This window comes from Nannospalax galili, unplaced genomic scaffold (assembly GCF_000622305.1).
Source record: "Nannospalax galili isolate Female #2095 unplaced genomic scaffold, S.galili_v1.0 scaffold1630, whole genome shotgun sequence".
Lineage (NCBI taxonomy): Eukaryota > Metazoa > Chordata > Mammalia > Rodentia > Spalacidae > Nannospalax > Nannospalax galili.
In genome coordinates, this window is record NW_008327325.1 from 62101 (window position 1) to 73966 (window position 11866).

At 41.0% G+C, this 11866-nt stretch overlaps 1 protein-coding gene across 2 annotated transcripts in view; it reads left to right on the forward strand.

The window, feature by feature from the left end:
• Positions 1–6855, forward strand: part of Pigg (phosphatidylinositol glycan anchor biosynthesis class G) — a 53433-nt gene extending 46578 nt beyond the window's left edge. For both annotated transcript variants that reach the window (XM_008855678.3, XM_029556921.1), the window contains one exon: positions 6449–6855. In XM_008855678.3, coding sequence (XP_008853900.1) covers positions 6449–6665 — 217 coding nt within the window. In that variant the 3' untranslated portion in view covers positions 6666–6855. The remainder of the gene's footprint in view (positions 1–6448) is intronic.
• The last annotated feature ends 5011 nt before the right edge of the window (positions 6856–11866 follow it).

Genomic DNA, 11866 nt, shown 5'->3' on the forward strand with positions numbered 1-11866 from the left:
GTTGCTTCTACGTCATTGGTTTGTATGTTATTCCTCTCTGAAAGGTTTCATGAGAGGCTCACAGTTGGCTAGAGGTGCACAGCCACCGCTACCAGCCATATTCCTAGATCCAGTAGTGCCTGTATACTTTTTTAATGTGCCTAAATCACAGAAAACCACCCTCTGCCTGTGACCAGAGGCCCCAGTCCCCTCATGTCCTCTGTCCCAGGCTCATAGATGAAGTTAGGGCTTCCCAGTCCCCATTCCCACTTCCTGCCTGTGATTAGAAGAGGGGCTCTTACTGTGGTGACTGTCAGCTCAGGGAAGACCCCTCTTAGGATGTCTCCAGCCTTCTCCTGCTGACTTCAGTGACCTGCATGCCCTTGCTTCTGCCGATGGCATCTGAGGCTCTGCTGCTACTTTGGCTCCCTTCATGTGTTTGTCCTCAATCCCGCCCCAGGTTTTATCCCATTTACTCCATAGACTAGCTCCGAGATCCCCAAGTTCATGTCCATGACCCAGACTCCCTTCTGAATTCTAGAATCACTAGTGTTCAGCCTCTTATTGGCATCTCCATGGTGGGACCAGATAGCATTGAACTCAGTGGGCCTAAAGCAAGAATGACTCACAAATTCACTCTCTCAGGTAAAAGTGAGTGTTAGTATTAGCTACACAAAATTCTCAAGCTGGACTTTAAAAGTAAGAGGCTGTGATAGCCTCAGCCAGAAAGAAAGGCAAGTGACTTTCACCAACTGACTGACACTTTGCCTTTCAGAGGAGAAAACGTTTTTCCAGCTTCCTGAGAACAAAGAATGCCTGAAATTCACCTGTAGGCACTCTATACCTGTACTTTGGAACAGTCTGTGGATAGTTCCTCTTAAATTACATTCATCCTGACCCCCATCAGTGGCTGAAAGATGAGGCTCTGGTGGTCAGGATACCTAGTGTAGTAGCACAGCCTCTCTTAGCAAATTATCTAGAATGTTCTCTGTGCATTGGTTTTGAAACTGCTATGTGTCTCCATTGGATCTGCAGACAGAAGCTTCCTTGGCTGTCTGGGATGGGCTGTAAGCATGTCTGTGGGATCAAGTGCTGAGATAGTAGAGCCCAGCAGTCATGGTGGTGCATCCATTTTTGTCTCAGAGAACTGGCTTGTTACTGAGTATAACTTCTGGGGAAGAATCCAGACATACAGATTCACAGAGAATGAGGAGGGATGCAAGGCTGGTTCTCTCTGCTCAGACTTTCTAGGCAGAGCAGTATCCCTGGGGCTTTTAACTAATGTTTGACATACCCAGTACTTAACTTTTCAGCCGTCAAATAGCCAGACATATCTGTATTAGGGAGATAAAAGACCAATGGAAACATTTTTTTTTTAATGTACATGCTCATGTGTAAAGACCAAGGGACAGCCTCAGGTGTCACTCTCAGAAATGCAGTCTATTTCCTTTGAGATAAGGTCTCTCATTAGCCTAGAACTCACCAATCAGGGTAGACTGGCTGGCCAGTTGGCCAGAAAGCCCTAGGGATCCTCCTTTTTGTTTTTCCAGAACTAGGATTGCAAACACACACACACACACACACACACACACACACACACACACACACACACACACACACAGGTCCAGTTTTTTAGATGGGTTTGGGAATTGATTTCAGGTCCTCATACTTGCAACTCAAGTACTTTACCAACTAAGCTATTTCAACAATCTCTCTCTCTCTCTCTCTCTCTCTCTCTCTCTCTCTCTCTCTTTTTTGTGGCACTAGCATTGAACCCAAGGCCTTGCACATGCTAGGCAAGCATTCTTCTACTGAATTATATTACCAACCCTGTTGTTTTTGTAGTGGAAAGTAGGTTGTTTGATTTTGATTTTAAGACAGAATCTCCCTATGTAATCTAGGCTGAACTTGAACCCCCATTCCTCCTACTAAAACCTCATGAGTGCTAGGATTACAGTTGCATACCATCATGCCCACCTTTTTTTTTAATCTTGATTTTAATTTTTTTCCAGTGTATATTTTTTATTGAATTTTTGTACATTTCATACAATATATCTTAATCATATTTAGACCCCCTTCCCCTATCTGCACCCTCCCCCATAGCCCTCCCACAGGATTCCATGTATTCTGTCATATGTGTTAAGGCCTGTTGAGTCAAGTTTGTATACCCAGATGTCTCTTGGTGTGTGTTCATATACTGGAGCCTGTTCAGCCTATCTAGCATCACTCCCTTAAAGAAGACCAACTCTCCCTCACCCAGCAATGATTTGCTGCCAATTGTTTCTCAGCTAAGGTTAGGGCCTCCTGCCCATTTCCTCAGTTCTAAACTTTTTTTTTTAATGACATGGTCTTGCTAGGTTGGTCAGACCAGCTTGTGATTCTTCTGCCTTAGCCTTAGCCTCAGCCTATCAAGTAGCTAGGATTATAGATGCCACCACTTCTGACTTGTCTTTGATTTTTAAGCTTAAAACATCAAGTTATGGTCACTGCTTTTATTTCATTTCAGTAAAATAAAACTATAACCAGACCTAAATGGCAGACAAAATATTTTGAGTGAAGATCAGATAAGGTCTTAGTGGCCAAGCCTGTTGTCCTAAGATATTTCATATTAACCAGAGAATGGTTTATGATAGCCATATTTCTGGTTTTAAATGAATGAGTTTATTAAGCATACAATAAACCAACGTAAGCAAATAAATAACAAGAGACAGACAGATGACAGGCAGATAGCAAAACACCATCAAATCAGGCACACAAAACATTCAACAGAAATCAACTGATGAAACCCCTTTAAGGTAGCTAGATGGAGTTACCAATAGAGAAAGTCCCAGGCAGAGCACAGTGTCCCCTCAAGTGAGGCTTCCCAATTAAAGAATAAATAATAACTACATTATCAAATCTGGGTCCACAACATCCAGCAGAAACTAACTAGGGAAGTTGAGGAAGTCATCTAAAGTTTCCAGTTGAGTTTTCCATAGATGAACTTCCCATGGCTTAACTTCTGGTTTCTCTTTCTCATTGTAAATACTTTCATATCATGAGATAAATAATTGTAACACCTGTTGGCAATAGTTTACCTTCTAGCTAGTCTCAAGGGCGCAATGTTTTTTTTTTCCTTTGGGGCTGTTTTGCTGTATTATTCTCCTTGATACAGAGTTAGCCCCACACACAGAAGATGAGGGTCGGCCCATCTACTGATTAGAAAAAATTGGAGGACACTTTTTTTTTTAATTTTATGTGTATGAGTGTATTGCCTGCGTGTATGTGAGCACACTCATGTCATGCAATGCCGCAGAGGTCAGAAGAGGGCTTCAGATTCTCTTGGAACTGGAGTTAAGGATGGTTTGTAGCCGCCGTGTGGGTGCTGGGAATCGAACCTGCAGTCAGTGCTCTTACCACTGAGCCATGTCTCCAGCCCAGGACACTTTTTTTTTAATTGAAATTTTGTGTATTTCACACAGAGCATCTCAATCAATCTTAATCAACTTTATACCCCCTTCCCCACTGCCACCCTCCCATAGCCCCCACTGAAATTGATACATTCTGTCATTTATATTAAGGGCTATTGTGTCAAGTTAGTGTTCCCAGACATTCCTCAGTGCAAGTTCATCTGCTGAGGTCTAGTCAGCCTATCTAGAGTCCCTTGCTTTAGGAAGATCAGCTCTTCCTCAACCAGCAGTAATCAGTTGCCAATATTTCTTCAGCTAAGACACAGAAGGTCACAAATGGCCAAAGTGTAGAGATTAAGTCTGTAGAATGCTCGTCCTTGAACAGGACTCCTATATTAAACTTCACCTACACAAGGCTCAGGGACCATTGTAGAAGAGGGAGCGGAAAGATTGTAAGAACCAGGGGGAAGGTACAGACCATAGAGAAATAGAGTCCTACAAGCTCCTGGAGGACACTTTTAGACAAACATGCTTGGGTCTGAAATGGGGGGGAGGAGTAGGGTACTAAACTCAGTTCCAGAGCTAGCTTCTTAGTGAGGTCAAATAGCACATGATAGTTTGCCAATATAATGTGTATTACACAAGGCTGTTGGGGTTAAAACCTGGAGGTTATGATTACTATGAGCTGCCTACTTCCCAACAATACATACAATCCTATGCTAAGGTTGCAGGAGCAATATGCACAGTAGTCAACATGAATAATGCTGACATTGACATTCTGGGCAAGGACATTACCTTGTGGAAGCCCTACCTTACCATGTGCTGTCAGGTAAAAAGGAAGCTCCATTTGACAGATCACTGGCTCACTAATAGATGCCCTATTTATGCTCCCTAGAGAAAGCGAAGCACAGCCTTTATCCACAAGTCTTGTGCTGAGTACTTACATTGAACTTAGGACTGTTACACTCACTTGATATGACAAGGTAACCTGCCTTTAAGTCAGATACCAAGTAGGGACTATCAGTGCAGGCTTGGGGAGTAAAACAAAAGAAGTACTGGGGCCACTTATGGGGAAGGGCTTAAGGTGATTGAACATTCAGAGAACTCAGCAGAAGGAGGGATTGTGCCTAGGCCAAGATGGGGAGCCAGTGAAGCCTGAGGTGAGGTTGTAGAGGAGAGGTTAGCTCAAGCTATCCACCAAAGGTGCCTGTTGGGAGGGTGAGGAGCCTGGTGCTCAGAACAGTTCCATCCTTTGGCCTCTGAGTGACTGTTACTGTCCAACACTGGATAATAAGACTAGAAATAGGAGGTGTTTGGGAGGATGTCCTAAGTGGCACCTGGTAGAGTTGCCAGTCAGCAGGACTGAGTATGCCTTACAGAACACATTCATGCAGATGCACACATATCGATGTTTACTGTGCTGTATTCCTGAACATCAATGCCATGTATCAGCAGCCCTCATCTCTATCTTTGTATCCCATAGTGCTTACATAAGTTTTTACACAGTGAAGGTTGCCTTGTAACCAATGAAGGTCAAGTGTGAAAGGCCACAGACTGATAAGCTATTGGTCCTCACAGGGTTCTAGGTGAGGCAGCAAAGCTGGAGCTTGGGTTAGGACCCTGTAAAGCCTGACCTTTGAGGATTTGTGGGGATATCTACAGATCCTTTCAGATTGACCAGAGGCTGTGGGTGGGATATGGAGGAGGCTGGGACCATGGAACTTATAAATCTGAAGTAATCACAGATTCATGAGAATAGGGTATATATTAATTATTAATTATTAATACTTGTGTTAATGATTTGAAAGTATAAGGTGTGCACTCATTCATGTGGTAGAAATACTTCTCTGCACTGCTAAATTGCCTGCTAGACTCTACTCCAGTGCCTTCCTTCAACTTAGCATGAGATGTTCCACCAGAAAACAAGAAGTACAAAATGTATAATTATGTTTGTTTGTATGTCACCCTTTTGTGATTTTTCTATTCAGTGTCTATAATGCATGTAATATAGTAGTGCATACATATAATTTTTAAATAAGTAGCTATGCAAAATCTGGGGTGCATACTTCATAGCTGTTTTGCAGGTTGTGGGGGAGGGTCCAGAGTAACAGTTCTTGCAAATTCAGTCATTTTTATGTAAATCTGGTTTTAGAAGCATTTCTAAGATTGAGAGGTAGGTGTTAACCCTTCTCTTACTGTGTTTTATTGTTCACAGAAGTGACTGTTATATGTTACACATTTATTTGGTTTTATCTCTTTTTTTTAAGAATTCCTATTTCCCAGCCGGGCGTGGTGGCGCACGCCTTTGGTCCCAGCACTTGGGAGGCAGAGGCAGGTGGATCTCTGTGAGCTCGAGGCCAGCCTGGTCTACATAGTGAGTTCCAGAACAGCTGGGGCTACAGGGAGACCCTGTCTCAAAAAAGACAAAAAAAAAAAAAAAAGATTTCCTATTTCCACATTTTTTATTACATTTATTTATTTATTGGGGTGGGGGGGTGCGTGTGTGCCTTGGCACACATATGGAAGTCAGAGGACAACTTTCAGGAGTCATTTCTCTCCTTCCACCATAAGTCTCAGGAACTGAACTCAGATCATCAGGCTTGGCAGCATGCGCCTTTACCCACTGTGCCATCTCAACTGTCTGATTTTACTTTTCTTTTACATCGGTAAAAATGTTAGCCCTGCAGGCTGGAGACATGACTCAGTGGTTAAAAACACTGACTGCTCTTGCAGAGGACCCGGGTTTGAGTCCCAGCACCCTCATGGCAGCTGACAACTTTCCATAACTCCAGTTCCAGGGAATCTGATGCCATCTTCTGACCTCCACAGGCATTGCATGACATGGGTGCACTTAACACATGCAGGCAATACATTCATACACATAAGACAAAAATAATAAAAATATTTTTAAAAAGAATGTTAGTGCCACGTCCAGTGACCTGACAGGTACACAGAAGAGAGAATGTGGTACTACCAAGTCCAAAATCATGAATGATCATAGTTGTTTTCAAAGTAGAAGTATGGATGAAGTGTTCTTATTCTTATGATATATATTGAAATGTTTTCTGTTTTGTTAATAGTGGTTCAGCACTGAGCCGTGCTTGCTTCTGCTACGCACTGATTTGCTCTGTTCCAGTTGCCACATATATTATTCTGGTGACATCTCTGCGATATCATTTATTCATATGGAGTGTATTTTCTCCAAAGCTTCTCTATGAAGGAATGCACCTGCTCATCACAGCTGCCCTCTGTGTAGTGTTCACGGCCACAGACCAGACCAGCTATACAAGGGCTTAGATAGAGACAGACACTTGGAGCTTATGCACTTTTCAGTCACTGTGTCAGGTATTTGAATATTGAAAAACTGCTTATGTGCAAGATGATTCTGAAAAAAAAAGGAAGCCTATAAAGTTAATGGGTAGCTTAATTATAATTGAATTTAGATTAAATAGTGTTATTTTAATAAAAAGATCACTTTAAAATATGCTATGTATTGAGTTTTCCCTTTTGACAATCACTCTGGAAACTTCTGAATTTGTAATTTCCTTTGGATGAGTTGTACATTTGAACTAATGGAAGAAAAGGTTTATACTGATGTATGTGAATCTCAGAGCCCTGTGGGAGGATGTGTGTCTTCTATTAGTAACTGCATCACAGACCTCAGACCCCTAAGAACTCTGAAAATCAGAAGGCCCCAAAATGTTTCAGTGTTTGTAGATTATGTCTATCAATGTTGATTGCATTTGAAGTGAAAACAAAATCATATCAAGAGATTATTAATTTTAAAAAATAATCTATGGAAGGCAGAGGCAAGCAAATCTCTGAGATTGAGGCCAACCTGGTCTACCTAGTAAGTTCCAGGCCAGCTGGGGCTACAGGTAAGCCCTGTCTCAAAAATAATAATAATAATAATAATAATAATAATAATAATAATAATAATCTATTGGTGGGCATGGTAGTACACACCTGTGTTCCAGTACTTGGGAAGCAGAGAGAGGCAAAAATACCATGATTTCCAGGCCAGCCTATGCTACATAGCAAGACCCTGTTCCAACCTCTACCACACCCCACAAAAATCTATTGCATGTTAATATAACAAAAGTAACTATTTTCCAAAACAAAAATATTGAGTGAGCAAAATAGCACTGTTTTTGCATTTTTGCAAATGTCTTTCACAAGTGACTCAATCTAAGAGAGTTGGAGTCTACATTTATCTATTGTGATTTATGTTTGAAGAATAAGAAGCAAATCAGCTTCACTCAAATCTGTATGGAAAAGTATGGCATACCTTAATACTACCCCTTATCTGGCAGCATGGATGTCCTGTTTTGATACTAAAACAAAATTTGGCAAATGGTATTTAGGGTTTTATTGTTATTTGAGGCAGTTTCTATAGCCAAGGTTGATCTCAAATTTGTGATCCTGCCTTGGCCCCCAAGTACCAGGATTACAGGTGTACACCACCATGCCTAGCTTCAAATGCTACCTCTTACAAACTAGGTGGACAAAAATAAGGGGTGGGGTGTGCATGCTTCCAGATTACCTAGTAATCTTGTTCAGAACCTACTTTTTTCACAGTTTAAATATGTTCAGCCATGTCATACATAGCAGGCTTATACCTGAGTCAGTAGAGTTATTCCTTCATTTTTTTTTCCTTAACAAAGTGCCGTGACTGCCTGAAGTACCAGTGGGGGAGTCCCAGTGAAGAAGACACAGAAATTTTCCGTGTTATTTTTACAACTTCTAGGGATTCTTAAACTAATTTAAATAAAGGCTATTTTTAAAAAGGAAAAAAGTTCATTGTAATGTGGAATCCAAAACTTGCTGTGAAGTTGCATGCCCTATTCAACTGAAACCCTGAAACCATTGCTCTGTCTTGCACCTGAATGTGACTGAAGCATCCACATAGACTTTGTGCTGAGTTGCACAGATCTCCAAATGTTCATCCCTTCAGCACGTATCTCATTACAAAAGTCCTTATATATTGGGATGATCACAGTATCAGAGTCAGGTTTTCAAAAACTTTACACATGAAATTTCATAGTTTATGAGTACAAGCACATCTGAAAGGGTTTTTTTTTTCCCCTTGAATTGACAGTCTTGATTTGCTCATTTTAAGGAAAAGTCTGCCAAATGCACAAGTCCAAATATCCAGTGTCAATTTTTTTCTAGTAAAAGTAAGACTCCATTGGTGACAGGGCTAAGTCATCCCAACTCTTTCACAAATTGGGATTTAGTAAAATCAGTCACTGTCACCATTTCCACCAGGATGTCCCTAAAGAAACCTGGAAAGTCATTGCTGCTATATGTGGCAGTGATGCCCAGATAGGTGAAGCCTAGCCTGTCAGTCCGTGCTTAGGATCAGCAATTTGCTCACTGTTGTCTTTGCCTTTAAAACTCTTCTAATTCAGAAAAAAATAATGTAATCTGAAAGAAATTAGGAAGTGAGACTCAAACATTAAAGTTTCAGCACTCAGAAGCAACAATCAGTAGCATTTAATGAATACAAATGAGAGGGGAAGGGACAAGATGACATAGGGACAGATGCATGCATGGATACCATGCTTGATGTTGCTGCTTTTAACTCAAAGTAGCAATGTTTTCCTGAACTTAACAAAAAAAAAAAAAAGTAAAACTAGGGATGTATAATAAGCCTTATGGAAATCTACTACTTTGTAAGCTAGTTTTGAATTTTAATAAACTTGAATAGAGGTGCCCTGCCATGGATGGATAATGCTGCTCCCAGAAGCCATTGGTTAGTAAATGAATATCCCGGGCATGGGATACAACCCTTTGAGTTGTTAGGAAGGTCCCAAAGACCCCAAAGCAACACAGGCTATTGCTATTGTTCTTGGTTACAGATCAGAACTAGATAAAGCCATATTGTTGAAGACACATCACGCTTTAGTTGCAGAACATAGAGAAACCATGATGGAAATGACCTGGAAACTTCCTGCTGGCTAGTTTTCAGAGTGCCAACAGGTTCAATGCAGTTCTCTGGGAGAGAAAAGTCATCAATGGGCTTACATAGTGGTGAACTCTATATGCTATGTGCCCTTGGTGCAATAGTGGCATGAACATTATTGGGTAACCAATCACTTTCTGGTTGGACTTGAGGCCTACTCTGTAGTATAGAATTCATGCCTAGTACTGTAACCTGGTCAAAACCCCATGTTTAGGGAGATCATAAGCCCTGAGGGGGAACCTGCTAGTGTTGTTTTGCTAGTGGACATGTCAAGCTTATACCTGTAGATCAGTGCTGTTCCCAATCTTGATCAGAAAAGCTGCTTTTGGGGGTGGGCATTGGTTAATGCAGAGACTCATAAGTGGTCAACGTTCTAAGGATAAGTGACTATTGAGTGCTCAGCCCTAAATGGAACCGCTGTATCACACACATACAATATCACACACATACACACACACACACACACACGAATCAGAGGACAGAACATAGTCATTGCACTCATGAACCACAGCAGCTGTGGCTACCTGCACAAGACTGATCCAACATGAATGGAGAAGAGGCACTTGAGGAACTACCCCTAGCTGAGGGCTATTGGCAGTTAATGGCTGCTGGGGAAAGAAGAGTCCTTTTTCTTCAGAGGCACAGCCACTGGTAAGTTGCCCATGATCTAGTAAATAACCCCACATCCATACACATACAGGCAACCCCAATTAAACTCAGTGTGTTATTAGAAAAAAATGAGACATTAAATTAGGAGGACATGTTGGGAAGAAGTGTCCCAGAGGGAGTGGGAGGGGATGAATTATGATCAAAATACATTATGTACATGTATGAAATTAAAGAATAAGTTAAAACATTTTAAAGGGGTAAGCTAGGGTATTATAATATAGCTTTTTAAGTATAGAGACAGGAAGAGAAAACTATGCTTTCATAAAAATTTATTACAGGTGCTGGAGAGATAGTTTATCAGTTAAGAACACTGGCTGCTCTTGCAGAGGACCCAGGTCAGTTCCCAGCACCCACATGGCAGCTAACAATTGTCCTTAACTCTAGTTCCAGGGTGTCTGACACCATCTTCTAGCCTCCTTGGGCATTGCACTCACATAGTGCCCTTACATACATGCAGGCAGAGCACTCATGCACATAAATAAATTTTTAAAGAAATTTTTAATTTTTATTACAGCTAGGTGTGGTGATACAAGCCTTTAATCCCATCACTCAAGGGACAGAGGCAGGAAGGTCTGTGTGAGGTTGAGGCCAACCTGGTATACACAGCAAGTTCCAGGCAAGCTAGTGCTATATAGTGAGACCCTGTCTCAAAAAAAAAAAAAAAAAAAAAAAGGTTTATTACAGTTTCACTACCTAGCTTATTTCTAGAGGAAATATGATATGCTTTCTTTGTTATTTAGACAAAAGTTTCTCAGATACATCAATAAGACAGGTTCATAACATTAACTTTGTCTTTTTTTTTTTTTTTTTTTTTTTTTTGTCTTTTGGCAAGTGCTAGGGATCAAACTCGGGACCTTGCCCATGCTAGGTGAGCAGGGAGACCTAACACCAAGTTCTTGTGGCCAGGAGCCATGGAACGTCTTGAAAACTTGAGAAAGTTTTGGTGCCTCAATCAAATACAGGTATATTGACATGCCCAATATCTAAGCTCCCTTCTTGAAGGAAGATAGTCCCAGTCAAATGAATCTTTCCCAAATTTGTTTAAAAGTACCTACCAAGAATCCCAGCAAATCTATCCTAATCACTAAACCCAGAGACCATGGGACTGTATCCCCTTACCCTCTCTGCTCAAGTGAGTGACTATCCTAACAAGGACAGTGAGACCAGAAAACACACTGAGGGTTTGGGAGGCAAGAAACAACCATCATTACTCACAGGTGATGTGGAAATAGACAAATTGTTAAAAAGAAGATATTTTAGTAAGTTGCTTATTACAAAATCAATATACCAAGTTAGTAATGGTCTTTAAAACCAGCACCAAGCAAATAAAAATGTAGTTTTTAAAAATACAACATTTACTCCCAGCACTTGGGAGGCAGAGGCAGGTGGATCTCTGTGAGTTCAGGGCCAGCCTGGTCTACATAGTGAGTTCCAGGTCAGCTGGGGCTACATTGAGACCCTGTCTGAAAAAAAGACCAAAAAAAAAAAAGACAGCATTTAAAACTTAGGGGAAAATCTGACAAAGTCATGCAGGATCTTTACATAGACTTCATTGTATGTCTGCACAAGACCTTTATTGGAAATGTAAACAATAACCTAAGTAAGTACAGAGGGACCTGTGGAAAGATGGAAGATTTGAATTATCCAGAAGGCATTCTACACACAGTAGCCTAAAGTCCACACAGTTCCACATTATCCAAACACAGCACCATGAGGTAAAGGACAATATCATCTATGTGAGGAGGCACCAGGAGCAACTAAGAACATTTGGAAGAAGAGTAACATTTTATTTCAATAGCAAAAAATAAAGGGTATGGCATGGATATGGAAAATGATTCTAGAAATAGCTTAGAAATAATAGATT